Source organism: Otolemur garnettii, unplaced genomic scaffold (genome assembly GCF_000181295.1).
Source record: "Otolemur garnettii isolate 467f Iridium unplaced genomic scaffold, OtoGar3 scaffold00001, whole genome shotgun sequence".
In the NCBI taxonomy this organism is placed as follows: domain Eukaryota; kingdom Metazoa; phylum Chordata; class Mammalia; order Primates; family Galagidae; genus Otolemur; species Otolemur garnettii.
The window spans coordinates 38,466,974-38,491,313 of NW_003852396.1; the positions used below are offsets into that span (position 1 = coordinate 38,466,974).

The 24,340-nt window shown below is 40.4% G+C and overlaps 1 protein-coding gene and 1 pseudogene across 3 annotated transcripts in view; both read right to left on the minus strand.

Annotated features, from left to right (window-relative positions):
- Nucleotides 1-24,340, minus strand: part of DENND5A (DENN domain containing 5A) — a 105,289-nt gene that overhangs the window by 36,653 nt on the left and 44,296 nt on the right. For all 3 annotated transcript variants that reach the window (XM_023514907.1, XM_003781086.3, XM_012803686.2), the window contains exons 5-8: nucleotides 14,036-14,223; nucleotides 4,811-5,128; nucleotides 2,324-2,539; nucleotides 403-637 (exon numbers count right to left, since the gene is read on the minus strand). In XM_023514907.1, the coding sequence (XP_023370675.1) occupies nucleotides 403-637; nucleotides 2,324-2,539; nucleotides 4,811-5,128; nucleotides 14,036-14,223 (957 nt within the window). The remainder of the gene's footprint in view (nucleotides 1-402; nucleotides 638-2,323; nucleotides 2,540-4,810; nucleotides 5,129-14,035; nucleotides 14,224-24,340) is intronic.
- Nucleotides 4,069-4,790, minus strand: LOC105887300 (annotated as a pseudogene).

The following is a 24,340-nucleotide window of genomic DNA, read 5'->3' on the forward strand; positions in this document are numbered from 1 at the left end:
AAAAAAAAAAAAAAGCCTCTGCAACCATAAGGCAATGGCATGAATATAAAAGCTAAAATGCTAAAGCTAGATAAATGAAAAGATAGAATCTTGGTTTCTGATTACACGGTTGAGCAGCTGAGCCTATACCAGGCATCCACCAATTCTGCATTTCTAATTTGAGAAAAATAACCCCATTTGTTTAACCCACTGCTGATGAGGTCCTCTACTACTTATGGTGGGACTCACTCCTAACTTAACATTAAAGGACGAGAAGTTTGCCAGGCAAAAAGATAAAAAATAAAAAATAAATAAGGAAGAGCATTGTAGGCAGTATGAACAACATATGTAAAGGCTGAAACTGAGAAAGAGACTGCATACTTGGGAAAAGGGACATGTTAATGACATAATCCAAGTCCTTACCTGCTTCATCCACAGTAGTGCACTTCTGGTACATGGATGTGCGGAGAGTAGGTGTCCGAACATTTAGCAATCTGATCTTGTCTACTCGGGAATCAAACACTCGTAGCACAGGGTCTTTGTCATCATCATCATGACACATGATCTTGTTGTCAATGAAAGAAGCAAACATCTGGGTCTCCAGGAATCTTGAGAGGAAGGGCAAGTAAGGCTCAGGCTGATCTGACAGAAAAGATGCCTGGTGAGACAAAAAGAAAACTATCACTGACAGGAATAAGGTACGTCAGCCTTGACCAGTGAAGGAGCTAAGGAAATTTCACCCCAAAATATGACTCCTTGGCATAAAGAATATTTTTAATTAAAGGCCATTCATGATCAGAAAGCCACTGGAAGGCCTTTCCTCTATCTGCATGAAACCTGAGTAACCTGACTGGGAGTCAAAGGGGCTGCTGACTTCTTTTTTTACATGCTAACAGCCCTGGCCCCAAATTATTTAAAACACAGTATGTGTCTCTCAGGTTAATCTACAAATTAATCTGTTTCCCCTAGCAACCACTTGCTACACTATACATTCCACAATCACCCCCCCTCTAAAAAACATCTATAATGGTCTCTGACCACTGCAGAGACATTGGGTAATCATCTTGTGGTTCCCCCCATACGCATGGTATTTGAAAATAAACCTTTCTCTTATTAATCTACCATAATCACGAGTTGATCTTTCAGTGAACCAACCAAGGGAAAAGGACTGGTTTCACCATGATTCGTACAGTTTCTGGTAATCAGCAGGATCTCAAAGCCACTGCTCTCCCCAAAAGCTGCAGCAAGGAGACTGGAACTTAGTCCAGCCAGCACGTGGTGAGATACTTTACTCCCCATGTGCATGGTATTTTGGAAATAACCTTTCTCTTATTAATCCACTGTAATTGTGAGGTGATCTTTCTGCAAACCAACCAAGGGAAAAGGGCAGGTTTTGCCATGATGCCTACATTAGCAAAAGTAACGTGCCCAAGGAAGCAAGTAGGTTAATTTTTCTCTGGAGTTTCCTAGGTACTTATGAAAAGTAAACTGAAAAGTTGTCTCATCTTTTTTTTACACTCATATAAATTTGAAACTTTGACAATGGACCAGACTTATTCTGGTAACCTACTGGGGCAACCAATCTTCCCAGAATCCTGACCTTCTATCAGCATGTGTATCTTTGCCTTAAGAGATCCCTTTGGCTGGAGGCAAATCAAATATAGAAATTTAGAGGTAGAGTTGAGTGGAAAAGTCCATAAAAAAGAGAAGAGGCCAGTCCAGGGATTGGAAAAGCTTTATTAGCAGAGAAAGGCGAGAAAAAGAACAGAGTGGAGTCTGATCAGAAGTCAGCCTGCTCTCAACAGTTTCAAAAGGCTTTTACTAATATAGCTACAATGAGGGGAGGGAGTTATGAGAGGTGAGGGAAGTCATCTTTTTTCTGCAAGGAAAATGATGCTGTGTAAGGACAGGTCTTAGAACTCCCTTTTCTAGAAGTGTTTATCTTCTCATCCGGGCTTTATCTCTAGTGTTAGCCAAGACTAGGGTAAGAGACAGCTTGTTCTGACATTTCCCAGGAACACTGGCCTCGAAATATATTCCAGGAGTGTGGGGAGGGGGTTGCTATGATTATGCAGTTTGATTTCTAGCCTGCTTTCTCTCACTACTATCTCCCAAAATAGCTGTACTCTTGGTAAGGCTGTGAGGATTTCTTCCACACAAATCACCTGATAGATTTAATAATCAGCACATCTGTTCTTAAGCAACGAGACCTATTTTATCAATATCAGAAGGGCCATAAACTTGTTTCCAGAGTATAACATTATGAAAGAAAAACTCATTTTTGGTCACTTTTTCAAGACATAACTGGCAAGTTCCCATTGCTTCCCAGCAAGATTATACTCACTTTATCAAAGTTTTGCATCTGCTCTCTGTTGGTAAACCAGGATTCCTTATCCTGGCTAGGCTGAATAACAAACACCTCATAATCCGCAAACATCTGAGTGAAACGATTTGCAAAAACTTCCCGGATCTGAATGTTTAGCTGGTAAATCCGGAGTTCTTCTTCATCACACTGAACTTTGAGATCCTTATTGCTGCTGGGGTCTTCACGAACTTCCAGCTATAAAAAAGAACAACAGAGAACATACACACACATTTGTTTTTTATCCCAAGGAAATGCAATTTGTCTGATTTTGTTCCAATGTTCATTTTCTTAGCAGCAAATGGTGAAAACAAAAGGGGAAAAAATGGGAAGGAAAAAAAAAGAAAGAAAAAGGACTCTGATCTGGAGGGTCCAGAACTCAATGGAGAGTGGAGATAAGATCATTAGGGACTCAGCTATTCAACCATGAAAGACAGGTGCTAATTATCTCAAGGGTCAGGAAGAAAAGAGGGAATCTAGAAGTCAATGAGAAAATGGTAATGCAAAGCAACAAGGTCAGACACTAGCTCTCTCTTCCTCTCTCTCATTTTCTTTCCCAATCACTTTTCCTATCTTTTTCCTTAAAGATTTTCTTTAAAAAAGATGGGGGCTGGTGGCTCATGCCTGTAATCCTAGCATTCTGAGAGGCCAAGGCTGGTGGATTGCTTGAGCTCATGAGTTCGAGACCAGCCTGAGCAAAATCAAACCCCGTCTCTACTAAAAATAGAAAAACTGAGGCAAGAGGATCACTTGAGCCCAAGAGTTGGAGGTTGCTGCGAGCTATGATGCCATGGCATCTACTCAGGGCAACAGCTTGAGACTGTGTCTCAAGATAATAATAATAATAATAAATAATTTAAAATATATAAATAAAATTCCTGCTCAAAATGACTAAATACAGCACAAAAATGAAATGTTTCACACTTTACATAAAAACATCTCAGCAAAATTATCACATTACCCCCCTCTATTTATATGTAACTTATAAAAGTAATTTAGCAAGAAGAATGGGGAGGGTGAAAAGAAGGGTAAACAAGTACAGAAAGCTAATGGTTTCCTCAAAGTCAGAAAACAGAAAGATTAGTACATTCCTGGAAAAGAGCATAGGACTAGAATTCAAGAGGTTCTAGACTTAGCTCAAGTCTTAGGCAAAACTTAGGCTCTCTAAACATCAGTTTCATCAAATATAAAACAATACCTGCTCAATTTGTCTTAGGTTGCTGTAAAACTCACAGAGCAATGGATTTAAAAGAATTCTGAACATCCCAATTACTACCATCCTCCCTCCAAATCAACCTACCATACTGTTCACAGAAGTTAACAGCAGGCATCCTGTGCAGTGGCTCATGCCTGTAATCCTAGCACTCTGGGAGGCCAAGGCGGGAGGAACGCCTGAGCTCACAGGTTTGAGACCACCCTGAGCAAGATGAGACCCCGTCTCTAAAAACAGATGAGTGCTGTGGTGGGCACCTGTAGTCCCAGCTACTCAGGAGCCTGAGGCAAGATCTTGAGCCCAAGAGTTTGAAGCTGCTGTGAGCTGTGACACTACAGCACTCTACAGAGGGTGACAAAGTGAGACTCTGTCTCAAAAAGAAAAAAAAAATTAACAGCAGGCTCTTCTTGATGTCCAAAGAAGAAGTCTATTCAACTTTATTTATTTTCCACAAGTGGTAAGAGACCTTTATTTTAATAAAAATGTTCTCTTTATGATTTGGCCCCTTCCCCCACCATGAAAAAGCATTTTTATCACTAAAAATCAATCCATTTATTTAGACATATTCTCCTTAGGCAACTTTAACTTCTTCCAGCATCCCAAAACCATTTGCAGTCTTCTCTTCAAACACTTTTTTCAGGAGAATTCATATTATTGTCTATTCCTGCTTCTTTATCCCCTTCAATGAGAAGATCCAATATATCTCCCCTTTTCACTGTTCTGCTTTTCTTCCATAATTTTTCCCCATTCAGCCTGAGTTCACCTTTGAAGAATGCATTTTCCACTTTGTTCCTCCCAATATCTAGGCCTGTCTTCAAGATAACATCATACCAAAACGATGGCACTTTTTCCAGGTCTTTATATAGTCTCTGACCATACCAGGGTCATCTTCAAGCTCCTCTTCTGGCTCACTCATTTTGTCATGACCCTCCTCTGGATCACAGTCCTCTTTATCTCCTACTTTTAGTAGAGACTTTTTAGTGGATTTTTAGATTTACATTACTTTTCAGTCTTATGGAAAATGGAAATATATATTCAGGAGATATTAATAGCTCTGGGAGTCTCTGCTATTCAGATTTAGATGTAAATAGTATTTACTAGGATAACACCTGCCAGATAAAATCCAGAGTCTCCCACACAGAACATTCTTTCATTGCTCACAAATATGCCTTGTCCTGAACTGGGTGCTTTCTCATCTCATACCTTACTTCCTCAGGACAGGACGCTCACAGACATGACCATATACACAGTCTTACCTTTTCCAGGCTCACCCCAGTCCTCTTGACCAAGGCCTGCAGCCGTGCAATCGTTTCATTCTCCTTAAGGAGCTCGTAGGAATGCAAAGGGGAGCCAGCGATATTCCCATTTCTTTTATCAGAGACAAACTCAGCAGCCCGAAGCCTCTTCAGCTTAGAGGCACTCTCACTACAATGAAGGTTCCCTTCAGGTGGAATGCCAAATGCCATGAGAATCTCTGAGACTTCCTGAACAAATTCCAATTTGTTGGGAAACTGAGGCAAGTCCTCTGGCAGCTCAATGAAGTGGTTGTCAATGTCCACAAAGCAGAGGTTAGCCTGTAAGTCAAAAGAGGATGAGGATTTTGAGTGCATAAATAAGTACATACTACTTACTCATAAATAAGTACATACTACTACCCAAAATTAAGGAAGAAATTTGGAAAGGACAATGAAAAGAGAAGGAAGAGAAAACACCAAAAATGGGCATATATGAGATATGGTGCAAAGAAGATGGGGCTCAGAAATGAGAAAGACCTGAGTTCCAGTCTTCCCCTGCCACTTTTTATTTGTGAGACCTTAGAAGTTATTTATCCTCTCTGATTCTATGTCTGTAAGCTGTAAAATAAAGATAAAGTGATACTGAAAACACTTTGTAAGGCTCAATGCCTGTAGCTCAAGTGGCTAAGGTACCAGCCACATACACCTAAAGTGGCGGTTCAAATCCAGCCTGGGCCCACCAAACAACAATGATGGCTGCAACCAAAAAAAATAGCCGGGCGTTGTGGCGGGTGCCTATGGTCCCAGCTACTTGGGAGGCAGAGGCAGGAAACTCCCCTGAGCCCAGGAGTTGGAGGTTGCTGTGAGCTGTGATGCCACAGCACTCTACCCAGGGGGATGGACAGCTTGAGGCTCTGTCTCAAAAAAAAAAAAAAAAACACTTTAGAGAGAGATGAAGATTTTATGATGTCATAGATGTTTAAGCATATAACACACAAGGCTCACATACAGTAAAAGCTTGTTAAATGTTTGACAAATCCACAAATTCTATAGTCAGTGAAAAGAAGATTAGGAGTGAGTTAGAAAATCTAGGTTCCAAACCTAATCCCTGCTATCTGCCTATATGACACTAGCTATACCATTACTCCTTTCTAAGCTGTGGTCCCAATTTGTAAAATTTGGTGGCTAATCTTAATGATTTCTTTACTTCCTTCTGGATTTAAGATTGCTTCTGAGAGGAAACAGAAAGACAGCACTCTCAAACACTGGTGACAGGGTAGGTAATCTGGATTATCAAAGAACAAGTTGGCAATACCCAGCTACCCTGATTTTACAAGCAAAATTGACAGAGAGGTTAAGTAACATGTCCAAAGTCATACAGCTAGTAAATAGTAGAGCTGGGGCTTGAACTCAACTACCCTGACTTCAGTCGTACTCTTAAGCTCTTAACAATGTACTCTTCTCCTCCTTAGAAGTCTTGCAAATTCCTTGTTCAATTTAATTTAAACACTTTATACTTCTACAATGGAATACTACTTGGTCATGAAAAAGAATGAAATCCTATCATTCGAGGTAACATGAATGTGCCTGGAGGACATTATGTTAAGTGAAATAAGTTAGGCACAGAAAGATAAATCCTGCGTGTTTTCACGCGAATGTGGAAGCTTAAAAAGTGACCTTATTGAAGTAGAGAGAATAGTGCCTACTAGAGGATAGGAAGGGTTGGGGGGAAAGAGTATAGGGAGAGACTGGTTAACCAATACAAAATTACAGTTAGACAGGAAGAGTAAGTTCCAGTGTTCTTTAGTACTATTCTGACTATAGTAAACAATACCTTATTGCATTTTTTTCAAATGACTAGAAAAGAGGATTGAGAATGTTAGCAACACAAAGAAATGATAAATGTTTGTGATCATAGATATGCTGATTACTCTGATTTGATCATTACATATTGTATACACGTATAGAAACATTACACTGTAGTCCATAAATAAGTACATAAATAAGTACAATTATTATGTGTCAATTAACTATATGTACATGTTTTAAACAGTTTATGGTTCTTATCCCTGCTGGAATTTTCCTACATCTATGTAGTATAAATTAGAAAATCCTTTTATTTTTATATATTTAATCTTATAACTATGAACCTGTTCTAGCCAAGACAACTATCATTTCCTTCACTGCACTGCATTATTAAATGCTTAAGGCAGGTCTGTTTCATTCATAACAAGGACTATAATATTACTCATGTCACAGGTTTTGAGGATTATATCATAATAAATGTCAAGGATTTAGCACAGTGCCAGGCATATACTTCATAATAAATGTTAATTAACATTGTTATTATCATTGTAGAATGTGAAACTTGAATAAATGGATATATATATATACAATATTACTGAACAGAAAAATTCCATAATGAAAAGATGCTAATAATCTCCAAATTTATTTGTAAATTAAATAAAAATATTTCTAAACATCCTAGCATGATATTTTTTCAAAGGGTATGTATGATTCTGAATCTTGCCTAGAAAAATAAAAGGAAAAAAATAGCCAAGAAAATACTACAGGGAGACTTGACTTACTGGATTCTTTTTTTTTTTTTTTTTTTTGGTCGCCCTTGGTAGAGTGTCCTGGTGTCACAGCTCACAGAAACCTCAAACTCCTGGGCTCAAGCAATCCTCTTGCCTCAACCTCCCGAGTAGCTGGGACTATGGGCACCAGCCCAGCCACACCACTCAGCTATTTATTTATTTATTTATTTTGAGACAAGGTCTCACTTTGTCACCCTCAGTAGAGTGTTGTGGCATCACAGCTCATAGCAACCTCAAACTCTTGGGCCTAAGTGATTCTCTTGTCTCAGCCTCCCAAGTAGCTGGGACTACAGGAGCCTACCACAATGCACAGCTATTTTTAGAGATGAGCTCTCGTTCTTGCTTTGGCTGGTCTGGAATCTGTGAGCTCAGGCAATCCACCTGCCTCGGCCTCCCAGAGTGCTAGGATTACAGGTGTGAGCTACCATACCTGGCACCCGCTGGCTATTTTTAGAGACCGGGTGGGTATCATTCAATAAACATTTGCTGAGTGCATAAATTATTCCATCTGCCAATCTATAACTACAAAAGAGAGCTTTTCCACCTCAAAAATTCAAATACAAGAAGAATCACTTTAAATTTCACTTTCTAGAGTTCCTCCAATATATAATGATTTTGAGCTTTGCCTCATTAAAAGGTCAATAAATGTTTAACACCTAAAAATACACTATTTTTTGATTATTCCTTTAAGATTTTAAAATTATAAATGCTGTTAGTCCAAGCCACTAAGAAGACAGTAAAGACAGAATTAAATCATCTAGTCACAAAGATTACTGGCCTCATAAGCCCTATCCCTACAGCTAACAGCAAGGCACTGTGACCCACCAAAGGGCACACAATGCAATTCTCAGTTCTCCTCTCTTTAGAGAAAAAAAGCAGTTTCTCCAATAGGAAACGGAGGTAGCTAAAAATACCTACATCCATTCAACAATGCCTCGTTGGCTTTTCTCCCATTGCTGTGAGCCAAATATAGATTGTCTACAAAGAATTTTATAAACTCCAAATGCTGTGTCCACATTTGTAGATATGCAGTACCTCTGGTTGGAGGTGGTGAGATAAGAGATAGCTGCCCAGACACATTTCAGAGATGAACTAGATTAAGGTAAGATAGGAGCCTCTGAGTAGATACTACTGGCCATTCTTTACAAAATTGGGCTGAAGGAAAACCTAGTAAGCAAGCTAAGTTAAAAAAGCTATTCAATTACTAGGTTCATACAATAGCCTCATGCAGTTTTCTCCTCAGCATGTGCAGGACTTTAGTAAACAAGTAACTTACAAACCTTCTACAAACTCCCCATGCACCCTACCCACCCTTCCCCAGATGAGAAGAGGCCAACTCTTATGTAACAGCTTTGGGGAGAAGTAGCCTGGAAGAGATACTCAATCAGTATCCCTACTGATCAATTTAGTCTGTTAACTTCCTGCCCTGTTGGAGGGACTATGGGAAATTTTAGCTGCTCTGGGGTAGCAACCACAATAGATCCCCAAATCCCAGAAAGTCTCCCAAATCTCTTCCTCCAGGAGGTCATTGTGGGGAAGGAATCCTCATGACCTTAACAAGAGTATAGCCCTTCTGGGAGGACAGCTAGTTAAAGGCAACAGGGCAAAAACCAAACTGGCATGATTATGGCAGTCACCCACCCCTTAGCCCCACACACACAGAGTCCTGGAATGTTTCAAGACCAGTGTTCCCAGGAAATTACAGTAACTTTCTGCCCTGACCCCAGCTGATACCAAAGATTAGGCCCTGGTACAGAGATCAGTCCCTCTGCAGAAGAGAATGACTCTTCTAAGTCCCCCATCCCACATTCCTACTATACTCATAAGGTTAATGAAAACTTCTTGGAGCTGTGTGACAGGAAGCTGACTTCTGATCAGATTCCTTTCTGCTCTTTCCTTCTAATAAAACTTCTCCTTGGGGCTCAGCACCCATAGCATGGTGGTTACAGCAGCAGCCACATACACCAAGGCTGGCAAATTCGAACCCAGCTCAGGCCTGCTAAACAACAATGACAACTGTAACAGAAAAACAGCCAGGCATTGTGGCAGGCATCTGTAGTCCCAGCTACTTGGGAGGCTGAGGCAAGAGAATCGCTTAAGCCCAAGAGTTTGGGGGTTGCTGTGAGCTGTGACGCCACATCACTCTACCAAAGGCGACACAGTGAGACTCTGTCTCAAAAAAAAAAAAAAACAAAACTCCTTGATCCCAGGACCCACTTCCTCTCCTTATAAGCCTGTATCCTAACTCTACCCTCAAAACCCTCAGTCACAATGCCCTTTCCCAACCCTGAGCTCCTAACACCAAATCACAGCCAGCCTTTTGCCCCAGTCTATCCTCATGTTATTCACTGAAAGGGAGTTCAATACACAGACGACCAGGGGAAAGCTATAAAGGAATGTCTTAAGAAAGAGGAGGAAAAAATAGGAAAGAAAAGTCCAAAATTAAGAAGAAAAAAAATGACAACTCCTTCTTCACTCTAATATCCTCTGTTTAATTCCCTGACATTGCTGTGGACCAAATGCCTCCTTCCTGGACTCAGACAATGAAGTCCCAAAGAGAAGCACAGGACAAAAGATACCTCACAAAAGCAGCTCAGCACTTTCTCTTGCTTAGGGCAGCTGAGCTCATGTGTTGGTACAAAAAGGAACAAAGGGCTTTTTACAGAACAGACTTCTCATGCCTGAAGACGGGCAGGAATAGATGATTTAGGGGACTAGGAAATGTACACTCTCCATCCCTCTAGACAAAGCCCCTTTTTATAACCAAGCTTTCCCCCAACTCACAGATGATGCCCCTACACAGAGGCAGGTGAATGCCCCCAGTCCTAATACAAAGCTTCCTTCTAGGGGCCAGGCATCATGGCTCATGCCTGTAATCCTAGCACTCTGGGAGGTCTATGCTGGCAGACTGCTTGAGTTTAAGTGTTCAAGACCAGCCTGAGAGTAAAAGCAAAACCCCATCTCTACAAAAAAATAGAAAAACTAGCCAGGCATTGTGGTGGGCACCTATAGTCTCAGCTACCTGGGAGGCTGAGGCAAGATGATCGTTTGAGCCCAAGTGTTTGAGGTTGCTATGAGCTATAAGGATGGGACACTCTACTGAGAGCAACAAAGTGAAACTCTTATCTCCAAAACAAAACAAAAAACACCACAAAGCTTCCTTCTAACAGTATAGTTTTAAAGATACCACATAGTTTAAAGATGTCCATGAAAATACCAGAAACTGTTATCTCTGGGTAGTAAAATTTGAAGTCATTTTCATTTTATTCTTTATTCTTTTATGCATTGTTAGACTTTTATTATTTGTTATTATTTACTATTTTTACACATACCTCAAAGTTGTCTTTCAAAGATAATATCACTCATTATGTATATCCCTTCATGGTACTTCAGTTCTTTAGAAAGCCAGTTCTTTTCCCCTAGTCTAAGGTTTTTCTATAAGAACTACATAGACTCAGATAGCAGAGGTTATCTGCTAAAAATCAAGGTGCATAATTCAGCTATGTAGCTCTCCCAACAAATTCAGAGGGAAAGTCTGGATGAAGTTAGATTCTGAAGCCTGAGAACTGCTTATGAAGCACACATAGGTATTCTACCATCCCTCTGGGGCAGCTCCTTCCAACTAGATCACAGGGGGAGGCCAAAAGCTCAGGGCAAAAGTTGCAGCAATGATGGGAAATACTACAAAGTGGATGTTCCAATGCCCCAGAACAGAAAGAAAAGTGGGGTTTCTTAAACAGCCATGATTTCTTCAACAGTGCCATTAAGAAAAGTGCTGGCCCCCAGCAGCCTCTTTGTATGCTCATATACATGAAGCACACAGAGAATGATGCGAAAGACCCAAGAAAGAACAGAACTCACCCCAAGTAAACAGAGAGCGGAAGCCAAAAAGGAAAATAAAACTAAGAAATCTGGCTTCTTGCTAAGTGGCCTGTTTAATGATTACACATGACCCTTTGCCTTTCCATCTGCGCCTTTTCATCGTCAACCATTTTTTGTTATTGTCCATATTTTGACTTTATAAAATCATAATTAGACTAACAGGTATCAATATTAAATACACATTTGTTTAAAGCAAACAACAAAAAGCTCTTTTTCTTCAGTCTTTGATATCTACTCTTTATGTATATATATGTATTGTAGATAAGTACATTAAAAAAACTCAATATCCCAACTCAGTGGTTTTCTCCATCATTTAGATCTTCTCTTTCTTTTTTTCTTTTTTTTGAGACATAGTTTCACTCTGTCACCACTGGCAGAGTTCTGTGGCATAACAGCTCATAGCAACCTCACAGTCTCAGGCTTAAGTGATTCTCTTGCCTCAGTCTCCCAAGTAGCTGGGACCAGGTGCCTGCCACAACGCCCAGCTATTTTTTGTTGCAGTTGTCATTGTTTAGTTGGCCTGGGCCAGGTTTGAACCTGCCACCCTCAGTGTATGTGGCTGGCACCATAACCACTGTGCTACAGGCGCCAAGCCTCTTATCCAACCTTGCCCTACCCCAAAAAGCACAAAGCTCTAGGGTCAAGGAGAAAAGGGAGTAGAAATGGAAGAAGCTACAAAAAAGGCATTTTGCTTCTAAAACCAAAGAAGAGAGAAAAAGAACAAAAAGAGGCATCTCACTATATTTAAATATCACAGGTGTGGTCTAATTACCAGGGATGTCCATCAAGTATGTTGCCCACATACAACTCCATGAGAATGCTCTCGTCTTCGGAGGATCCCTCCCTCATATTCCTCAGCTATATGCAAAACTTTCCTCCCCAAAACACTTGTGGTGGAGGGAGGAAACAGAGTGACAATGACACTAAATAAATGTATGAATACTCCCTAAGTCTCCTTCTGAGGCCTCTCTAATGACTAAGAAATTCAGAGTAAGGAAGCCCTTCCCACAAGCCAGTTTTATTTCTTATCAGCCAGAAAATGACATAAAAAGGCAGACCAATTCTATTGGTAATTTTCCCCCCTCGGAACAATGCTATGGCATCATAGCTCACAACAACCTCAAACTCTTAGACCCAAGCAATTCTCTTGCCTCAGCTTCCCAAGTAGCTGGGACTACAGGCCCCAGCCACAATGCCCAGCTATTTTTTAGAGATGGGGTTTCACTCTTGCTCAGGCTGGTCTCAAACCCACGAGCTCTGGCAATCCATCTGCCTCAGCCTCTAAGAGTGCTAGGATTACAGGTGTGAGCCACCAAACCCACCCTCTCTATTGATAATTTTAAGACAGTGAAAAATAGGGCAGCACCTGTGGCTCAAAGGAGTAGGGCACTGGCCCCATATACCAGAGGTGGCGGGTTCAAACCTGACCCCAGTCAAAAACTGCAAAAGAAAACAAAAAATAAATCTTATTTCTAATCATGTGTTAAATCTACTTTAAAATAAATACTTTATTTTTTTTTTTTTGGAGACAGAGACTCAATGTTGCCTTCAGTAGAGTGCCATAGCGTCACAGCTTACTGCAACCTCAAACTCTTGGGTGTAAGTGATTCTCTTGCCTCAGCCTCCAAGTAGCTGGGACTACAGGCACCCACCACAATGCCTGGCTACTTTTTGATTGCAGTTATCACTATTGTTTAGCAGGCCTGGGCTGAGCTTGAACCCACCAGCCTTGGTGTATGTGGCAGACACCCTACTCACTGCTCCGAGCTAATAAATACTTATTTTTAATCAATTCTTTTGGTATTTGAAATTGGAAAGAGGAATAGACCATCCTCACAGCAAGAAAAATATACCTTTATTTATAAAATATTCATTACAAAATTTTACAAAGAATTGCCCAACATGTAGAGAATATTTTTTAAATATTTTATAAAATTTTGTGGGTGCTGCTGTGGCTCAAAGGAGTAAGGCGCTGGCCCCATATGCCAGAGGTGGCAGATTCAAACCTAGCCCCAGCCAAAAACTGCAAAAAAAAAAAAAAAAAAAATTTTGTAATGAGGCTCGGCACCTGTAGCTCAGTGAATAGGACACCAGCCACATACACCAAGGCTGGCGTGTTCGAACCTGGCCTGGGCCTGATAAACAACAATGACAACTGCAACCAAAAAATACCTGGGCGTTATGGTGGGCGCCTGTAGTCCCAGCTACTTGGGAGGCTGAGGCAAGAGAATCACTTGGGCTCAAGGGTATGAGATTGCTGTGAGCTATAATATCACAGCACTCTACAGAGGGTAGCAAAGTGAGACTTTGTCTCAACAAAAAAGTAGGGCGCCGGCCCTATATGCCAGAGGTGGCGGGTTCAAACCCAGCCCCGGCCAAAAAAAAAAAAATTGTAATGAATGTTTTGTAAATAAAGATACATTTAGCTACAACTTTCTATTTTCCCTACCTTTTGCAACTTAAGCGTGACTTTTGAGACATCCTGCACGTAAAACACTGTTTCAAGAAATGTGTATGAAAAAGGCAATTCAGGGCAGCATAAACACAGAGACTGCCATGTATGTATGTCAGGTGATGAAAATGACATTTATCTCTGGGAAGATATAAATTGAGCTAAATTCACTGTTTTTACTTTTTTATTAAAAAATTATTCATCTTCCCCAAAATAAAAGCGTATAAACTTGGTGACACCATGCTGGGGTCATCCTAAAGCCTTTCTCTTCCCAATCCTGGATCAAGGCCAAAGGATCAACACCCAAGCTCTTACCTCCTGAGGAAGCTCCAGCTTGGACCGATCATCCAGGCCATTGGAATGCAAGCCCATCAGGTATGGAACAGGAGCATCTAAGAAATGCAGGAGAGAAGCTGGGAGAATAGGGACATAGACATGCTGCCACTGGAAAGGAAACATGAGAGCTGTAATCGTCTCCGCCACAGTCATCAGTCTCTGGTAATCTAGGTCCAAAAAAAAAAAAAGGCACATACATAAACCAGTCAAAAATAAGGCACCTGCTTCCCAAATAGTAAGTTAAAATCTTTAGCACAATTTCATATTTAGTAAGGATCAAGATAAACTTCAGGAAGAGATCAGTGTGATCGCCTTATGGTGTCAGAGAGAAAACCCAGAAACGCTGTGGACTACATACACATGAGTCCCTGCTCATAAATAAAATCTAACATATAAATAAAACAGAAATAATAAATACCAAATACTACTCCAGAATGCTAAGTAAATTCTTTAAGTGGAAAGGGAATGAGAGAACTAGAACAAAAAGACAAGAAACTGTGTGTTCTGGGTCTCCCTTCCGTCTGAAAGCCAAAACTAACTCATTTACCACTCAGATACTCTTGCAGAGCAACCCATAAGGAGCTTATGTGAGTTTTGCCTTCAAGATCAAGCACAAAGAATCACCAAGCATGTACAAGCTGATCTTCCACATTAGCTAAGTCTGCCCTACACCAGGCAGCCTTTCATGAATGTGAATAATACAAAAGTATTATTTTAACATCTCAACAAAAAGCTTGAAAGACCCAGAGGATTTACTTTAGTGACCTGAGATCATAGTCTGGAAGGAAAGGCTTGAGCTGAATGTATGGCTTTTCTTCAGAATGTAATTTCTAGACCTGTTGTGTGTGTGTGTTTTTTTAATTGAGTAATAAGTACTTGGTGAAGTCAACAAAATGGAGAGGTTAAAACTGAAATTTAAGGAATTACTACTCATATATGGTATAATGATTTCAAGAATTTAAGGATAAAGCAGGAACATAAACTTTAAAATCATATGAGCAATATCCTTCTGAAACAACTAATTTCAAATGGTCAAAGGAAATAAAATGATTTTATACACCAAAAACTAACTCTACTATATAAATCACAGCTTGGTACATAAAGTAGTTGTGAGTAACAAAAAACTTTCTGGAAAATTAGTTAGTTTGAGTAAAAAGGGAAAAAAGCTAGTATGTAGAAAAGTTAAGCAAGGCATCCTACATTTGCTCATTAATAAGGCCTTGCTCCTAGCTAATTAGAACATGACCTGCAAATAACTTTACTAGTGTAATAAATATATATTTGGTCTTTGCCCCCAGCTCCTGAAATGCGCAGCTCCTAAAATGCTTAGAATCCTAGGTATTAAGAGTGTCTTGGCTCGGCGCCTATAGCTCAACCGGCTAAGGCGCCAGCCACGTACACCTAAGGTGGCGGGTTCGAATCCCCAGCCCGGACCCGCCAAAACAACAATGACGGCTGCAACCAAAAAATAGCCAGGCGTTGTGGCGGGCGCCTGTGGTCCCAGCTACTTGGGAGGCGGAGGCAGGAGACTCGCTTGAGCCCAGGAGTTGGAGGTTGCTGTGAGCTGTAATGTCACGGCACTCTACCCAGGAGGACAGCTTGAGGCTCTGTCTAAAAAAAAAAAAAAAAAAAAAAAAAGAGTGTCTTTTGGCTGGCTGGGCGAGGTGGCTCAATCCTGTAATCTTAGCACTTTGGGAGGCTGAGGTGGGAGGACTGCTTGAGCTCAGGCTTTGAGACCAGCATGAGCAAGAGCGAGATCCTATCTCTGCCAAAAACAGAAAAAATTAGCTGGGCATTGTGGTGGCTGCCTACATCTCAGCTACTCAGGAGGTTAAGGCAGGAGGATCACTTGAACCCAGGAATTTGAGGCTACGGTGAGCTAGCACTCAAGCCTGAGCAACAGAGTAAGACTCTGAACACCCCAAAAGAAAGTGACTTTTGTAAGCTAATGAGACCACTGATGGCTAGGGAGCCCTGGATAGCTTCAGGATGGTCACCAAAAAGGCAAAAGCATGGTTAGAGGATTGGAACTTTCAGCCCCAACCCAGATCTCTGAGGATGGGAATGGGGATGGAGATTATTAGCTACCAATGATCAATCATTTGGTCAATCATACCTATATAGTGATGAAAACGCCACTGAAACCCCCTAACAACAGGGTTCAAAGACCTGGGTTGGTGAAAACTTAAGGTGCTGGAGGATGGCTCACCCAGACAGTGCATGGAGGCTCTGCACTCCTTCTCCCCAACACTTCGCCCTATGTATCTCTTCCTTGTGGATGTTCTTGAGTTGTGTCCTTTATAATAAATGGGTAATGGAGCTAGGTGTGGCGGCTCACACCTATAATCCTAACGTTTAAGAAGGCTGAGGCAGGTGGATTTCTTGAGCTCAGGAGTTTTAGACCAGCCTAAGTGAAACCCCATCTCTACTAAAAATAGAAAAACTAGCTAGGCATTGTGGTGGGTGCCTATAGTCCCAGCTACTTGAGAGGCTGAGCCAAGTAAATAGCTTGAGCCCAAGAGTTTGAAGTTGCTGTGAGCTATGATGCCATAGAACTCTAACCTGGGCAACAGAGTAAGATTTTGTCTCAAAAAAAAAAGGGAGTGGGGGAATGGTAAGTAAAGCACTTTCCTGTGTTCTATGAGCCATTCTGGCAAATTATCCAACCTGATCTTGTACAAGCTGGTCTTCCACATTAGCTAAGTCTGCCCTACACTAGGCAGCCTTTCATGAATGTGAATAATACAACTCAAGGATTGCTTGAGCCCATGAGTTTGTTTGAGGTTACTGTGAGCAATGATGCCATAGCACTCTACCAAGGGTGACAAAGTGAGACTCTGTCTCAAAAAAAAAAGAAAAAAAAAAAACTCAGATACCGTAAGAATTTGTTTTAAAACTCAAAATTATGACAAATCAAAAAGTAACAGCATGGGAGAAAGTGTACAATTAATGTCTAAAGCTAACAGTCTGGTCTTACTATGCCCAAACAATAGCTTTTAAACACGTACTTTAAACAAATATTACACAGAATGATCCCCTCCCTTTTTAAGTTATGTATATACACACACTCATATCTAGATTAAAAAGAAAAAGGCAGGAAAAACCTGTAAGGATGGTAGGTCTTAATAGTGAAATGATAGCAAAATTACTAACTCACAGTTTTTCAGTAAGGACTAAAATCAATCTCTCTTCCTGCTTTCATCGTCTTTCCCTTGGCAGCAGCCCTTCCCTCCTGTGGAGTTCCCTTTTCACAAACTAGTGCAATGAGCATGGAACATCTACTATATCACTATAAAACAGGACGTGCTCCATAAAAGCAGATTTTTCAACAATAAAGAAAACTAATTCTAGTTTCTCCCCTACTCTTCAGAATGAATCTAACCTTGTATATAAAACTCAGAACCCCTGTTTCTGGTAAGGTAGGTAATTTTATTTGCCTCTGAAAAACTCCATGTGATGCACATGATGCACTCGATATTGTGATTCTTAGAAACAAAATTCCCCTATTTCAAGGCTAAACTCTTCTCATTTCTGTGGTCTGGTTCAAAAGATATTGGAAATTTGGAGTTTTATGGCCTTTCTGGTCTGTGTGAGTTGTGGATTTTCTTCTTCACATTCTTAGATTAAAAAAAAAAAAATCCATATTTGGGAGGCTGAGGCAAGAGAATCATCTAAGCCCAAAAGCTGGAGGTTACTGTGAGCTGTGACACCATAGTACTCTACTGAGGACAACAAGGTGAGACTCTGTCTCTGGAAAAAAAAAAATCCAGCAACATCCCACCTCCAAGGACAGCCTAAGAAATAATGCCTCAGGGATCTAGCATTTGGTGGCACATTAGGATACTGACCTCCAAAAGCAAATGCACAAAACTCACGTTTTTATAATAGTATAAAATTATGAAATCAGTACTTCTTTTACCATTGCCAGTCTCTGTGCTCAGCATTCCAAGAACAGGAAACCAATTAATAGGAAGCAGATGAAGGTCCTCCAAAGAGTTTCAGCCAATCAAAATCAACTGTACACACTTAGCTCCAAGCAATTAGGTTGTGGCAAGTACTTTTAACAAAAGCAGATAACGGATAGTGTAGACCTCCACTCTGAGTGGTGCAGAGGAAGGAAGCAGCACAATTTTATGACTTGTCTGTGTGCAGAGAAAGACAGTGACTTGGGATAATTCTACATTCTAAACAAACCACAGGGCAGCTCCTCCACTTTAGATACAATTATAAACTGTCCTGGCACACTTGCACTTCTGCAAAAATTCTGTGAATAGGATGTTTCTCATAATACTCTTTATTCTTGAGAAACAAACCTAATCTGCACATCCTGACATCTCTGAGATACATTATTAAATGAAAGAAGGTACAAAACAAGGATTAACAGGCTCCCATTTGTGTTGTTTCTTTAAAGTATGTATGCTGTATATACTCGTGCAGAAGGAAAATAACATCTTGGGCAGCGCCTGTAGCTCAGTGGGTAGGGTATCAGCCACATACACCGAGTCTGGTGGGTTCAAACCCAGCCTGGGTCAGCTAAAACAACAATGACAACTGTAACAAAAAAAAATAGCTGGGTGTTGTGGTGGGCGCCTGTGGTCCCAGCTGCTTGGGGGGCTGAGGCAAGAGAATCACTTGAGCCCAAGAGTTTGAGGTTGCTGTGAGCTGTGATGTCATATTCCTCTACCCAGGGCTACAGCTTGAAACTTTGTCTCAAAAAAAAAAAAAGAAAAGAAACAAACAAAGAAAATAACATCTCAGGGCCACTCTCCACCTCTTTATGCAAGCTATGTCTGACCTTTAGTTTTGAAAGATATGTCTGACCCTAAAACTAAAGTCTGTGAACTAAAATAAATTCTTATGGCTCTAGAGCAGCAGCTGAGTGGCTGAATTTCCGCTTGGCCAAGGGGATCCCCTAAAACTGAGTCGCAAGGCATCAGAGAGATCAGACACACCTCATCACATGTCCCTCCTTTCTTAGAGACGTCTTTGTGACGTATTAACAGGCCTAAGGCTCTTAAAGACTTACCTCCAGGTTCTCAATATACATAACAAACCGCTTGAGTTTCAGCATATTCTGGCAGTTTGTCCCTGATTAAAGACAGCACTCTTACCTGAACTCAAGCATTCCTTTTCCCTGATTCCTGGTCTATTAGAGCCTAACTCTTTCAGTCAACTGGCAACTAACAAATCTTTTTTTTTTTTTTTTGAGACAGAGTCTTACTATGTCACCCTCAGTAGAGTACCATGATGTCACAGCTCACAGCAACCTCATACTCTTTGGCTTAAGCGATTCTCTTGCCTCAGCCTTCCAAGTAGCTGGAACTACAGGCGCCCACCACAACGCCCAGCTATTTTTCAATTGTAGTTGTCATTGTTGTTTGGCAGCCCGCGCTGGGTTTGAACCTGCCAGCTCAAGTGTATGTGCCTGGCACCCTAGCAGCTGAGCTACAGGTGCCAAGCCGCAGCTAACAAATCTTTAAAGAATCCACATATAGCCAGTAAGGCTCCAATTTGAGATGTCCCACCTTTTCAGGCTAAACCAATTATGCTTTCCACACATTGATTTATAACTTTACCTGAAATTCCTGTCTCCCTGAAATGTATAAAACCAACCACAGAGAGTCCACTTGCTCAAAGGTTCTCAGGTGTGGCTCTGGGTAATGGTCCTGAAATTTGGCTCAGAATAAACCTCTCTGAATTATTTTATGGGATATGTCTTCTTTTCCGTTAACAAGTCTGTATGATCTACGCTCATTATGAATTCTAAGTTTAACCTTACAGATGCAGAATAGGAGGCAACACAGAATCAGACATTCTTCCACCCATCAAGGGATATCTTCATAATTAATGCTTCCTTTACTCCCTTTTTCTCTTCTAACATTCACCTCAGCTTCAGTAAAATGTAATTTTCTAGGGTCTCACAAGAATTTGCGTCACTACTGGCTGCCCTGCTTTCTTCCTTCTCCCTGTACGCTTCTAAATGCTGAAGCTTCTAAATTCCCTTCAGAAAAATAAACACAGGTCTGTCTGTGGTTCATGTTTTTTCCCAGGTGCACCCTTAAATTTAGCTTAATAAATCTCCATTGATTGAGATTTTTGCCTCAGTCAGTTATTTGGGCTCACAGAAGGAAACAGGAAACAGAAATAACCTCTTTGAAGAAGAACTGGGGACCAGAGGTAGAGGTCTTACACTTCACTCTACACCAGTGGTTCTCAACCTTCCTAATGCTGGGACCCTTTAATACGATGATGTCATCATGCGGGTACTCATGTGTGGGCATATCTGCATGTGAGTGGACCGCCCACAGACGGATAGAAGAGCGGTGTCTCAGTTTCTAATACCATCAGAAATATGTTTTCCAACCCCCAAAGGGGTCACAACCCACAGGTTGAGAACCGCTGCTTTACACCCTTTGTAATGCTATAAATTTCTACCATATGATTGAAATATTTAAGTTTTAATACACCAGACATATATCATAATGTATACATAAAACTTAAAGACTATTAAGATTCATACATGTATATTCAACACCTAGCATTCTTTAAAAATACGAGGGAATTTTTAAAAATTAAGTGATTTAGTCAATGAAAAAGGACAACTTTCTCTGTATTATCTGTCCACATATTAATTTGTTTTAAAGGATATTATTTTCATGATCTCTGGCTACCACATCGAACCTATCATTGTCTCTGCATATTGGCTGGCAGTGACAGCCAGCTGGACCCTCTTCAACTGGTAACATTTCATTCTATTCCCTTTGGAACTATCTTTGGAAGCACATGTAGTGGGAATAAGATGAAGTCAATCAGGCTAGTGCCAACAAGGCACCGTTGTTCTGGTCAGTTTAGGTCCTAGGTGACCTTAACCTCCTATCTCTGATTCTTATTGTTTTATAAATTTAGCTCCCACCCTAAAGATGCCTACCTTGGGTACTTTAGGTTGACTGATTTAGAATATTAACTTTTGAATTAGAATGTTGTAACACATCGCTGAGTTATGCTAATTATTGTTTTTTTGTTTATTTATTTTGAGACAGAGTCTCATTACCTTGTCTTTGGTAGAGGAGTGCTATGGGAAGAGTGCCATGACGTCACAGCTCACAGCAACCTCAAACTCTTGGGCTTAACCGAGTTTCTTGCCTCAGCCTCCCAAGTAGCTGGGACTACAGGTGCCCACTACAACGCCCCACTATTTTTTGGTTGTAGTTTTTGGCTGGTAGGCCTGGACTATGTTCGAACCCCCCCGCTCTGGTATATGTGGATGGCACCCTAGATGCTGAGCTACAGGGGCTGAGCCCTGATTATTATTTGGAATAAAGGTTGGTATGGTCTTTGCTTTGAACTTTTATGTATAAAACTGTGATTTTTGGAAATGGATAAATAAAACAGTCTTGGAGAGGGTTCTCCAGAATCGCCATCCTTCTGACAAAGTTAGTGAACCTATCATTGTCCCTGCATATTGGCTGGCAGTGACAGCCAGTTGGACCCTCTTCGACTGGTAATATTTCAATTTATGCCTAGAGCATTCACTACTTTTGCAATTAAAAAAAAAAAACTAGTTTAGGCTCAGCACCATTAGCTCAGCAGTTAGGGTGCTGGCTACATGCACCCAGGCTGGTGGGTTCACACCCAGCCCAAGCCTTCTAAACAAACAAAAAATAGCTCGGCCTTGTGGCAGCACCTGTAGTGCCAGCTACAAGGGAGGCTCAGGCAAGAGAATCACTTGAGCCCAAGAGTTTGAGGTTGCTGTGAGTTGTGACACCACTGCACTCCTGTGAGGACAACATAGTGAGAATCCGTCTCAAAAAAAAACTAGTTTAGATATTAAAATAGTAGATCTCTTACTAAAAGTACACTTAACCAACTTACTGTATTAACTGATTTGCCCACTTGCAGTAAAGAACACATGGTTATCACTAAATGAAATGCATGCTTAATGAAGAATCCGTTGCATTTGTTGCCAAATTTGTGCTAGTTAAACTTTCTACTGGATAACCAAATATATAAATAAATGGCAAAATATGAGGGCAAAAAGAATGGTTGTTTCTCTGACAACAAAATCCAATGCTTCAAAAAGACTTAGTAATGCAAAAATCACTACAAAATACTGTAATTGAATTGACAATTAAGCGCACACAAAAAAAGGGAAAACTGCAAAAATCTAGGTAGTTTCCACTGAGCTTCTTTTGCAAAGTCTTTTAAGTTCTTGCTGCACTTTTAAAAAAGTAACTAGATAACCATATAATGCATTATATAAGAAAAACAATGCAAATGTGTGATTTGGGGACCCAGGATCAAGGGAAATGTCTGAACTCTTCATCAAAAGATTGGTGGCTATAAAATTATGTTTTCATTTTTTAAAAATGGTTAATGACTATTTATATCACTTTTAGGGTTCCCAGACTTTGTCATTTATCCAATCAAATGACCTGCTAAGCCACATCAGATAAAGACCTGCTCTGTACATAATTTTAAAGCATCCACTAAAGAAAACACACTATTAAAAAAAAAAACTACTTCTACTTGGAACACAGAGTAAATATTATCCAGAAGTAAATAAAATGACCTACATAAAGAAAACACGACTTAAAACTGCCAGTTCAGTCATCCAATGGACCTCACAGTTTAGCCTACATTCCTTTTCCCTAAGTAACAACTCTTTTCTATTCAGAAGGCAGGGCATGCAGCAGGCAACACCACCTGCAGTGACAATGGCATGTTTCTGACCAGAGCAATTTTCATCCACATAAAGATAATGGCTATAAATCATAAATAGACATGACTTCAAGAAAACCAACCTCATTTGTTTAAAGCACTCTATTAACAACAAAAAGCAAAACTCTGCATTCCACAAAAAGCAATCTTCTCCATTTTCGCGTCATCCATGCTCAGCAATGCCCAGAAAGAGTTTCTAGAAAAAGCTTTTTCTTGTCCATACTAAGCAAGACTTTAGGTCCCAAGTTCAATCAGATTCTACACAAAAACCTTCTCAACTGCATTTGAACATCTGAAAATTCTTATTTTATGTTCTGAGAAATATTGAAGAAGCTCAGGTGGAAGAGTATTATTTGTGCATCATATTCATATTTCTTATTCCAATCCTCCTTTCCTTGCCTCTTAATAATCCCCACTGAATAGGTACCTAAATGCTTACTGCATCTTTAACATCCTGACCATCTAGTTTGATTTCCTTCTCTTTGTTCTGTTCTAAACAAGACAAGTCTTCCTATTCAATTAAATCATTATTTCAAAGTATTTTTATGAAGCTCCAGTGAAGAAAAAGTAGCTAGTAAGAAACAAGATTTGTCCAAGTATATGCTTAGCCTGGAGATTGGCGTCCATAATTCTACATTTTAAACCAGAAGTTGCAAAGCAAGCCTCAGGAACTACATTCATCTATCAGATGCTTTTTGTTTGGCCTGCAGAGCTTAACAAGAACATTTATTGTTAACATTTAAAAATCAGAGATTTCATGTAAAATACCTGGGTCTTCATGAAAAATTGGAAATTTTTCTAACAGTAGACCAGCATATCCTCAAGGAATTAACCAGAGCTAATTAGTGGCTGTCCACTTTAAATGGGTTATGTACTCTTCAATTTAACACAGTCTCCATTATTTCACTTTCAAACTATACCCAGAACCCAACCATTTCATACCATTTCTCTGTTTCCTCCTCAGTCTTAGTTGACACGATCTCACACCTGGATTATTACAATGACTACCTACCTGGATTCTGTTTTCCTCCATTCTCTCTTTGGGGATATACTCTTATTACATGGCTACAGCAGTGATTTTCACCTGGTGTGCCACAAAAACTTTTAAAGATCATTAATTAAATTATTTTCCAAAGAAATTCAAAGCACAGTAAGTATATTCCTTTTTTTTTTTTTTTTGATCAACATAATTTAAGTGTGCCAACTACAGGTTCAGTTGTGCCATGAGGTAAAAAAGGCTGAAAAACACTTTTAACAGGAGTGATTCTATCAAAAGCATAAGGTATTCATGCACTTAACATTTACTGAGGCTCAGTGCCTGTGGCTCAAGTGGGTAAGGTGCAAGCCACATACACCTAAGGTGGCGGGTCCGAATCCAGCCAGGGCCCGCCAAACAACAATGATGGCTGAAACCAAAAAATAGCCAGGCGTTGTGGCGGGCACCTGTGGTCCCAGCTACTTGGGAGGCTGAGGCAGAAGACTCGCTTGAGCCCAGGAGTTGGAGGTTGCTGTGAGCTGTGATGCCATGGCACTCTACCCAGGGGGACAGCTTGAGGCTCTGTCTCA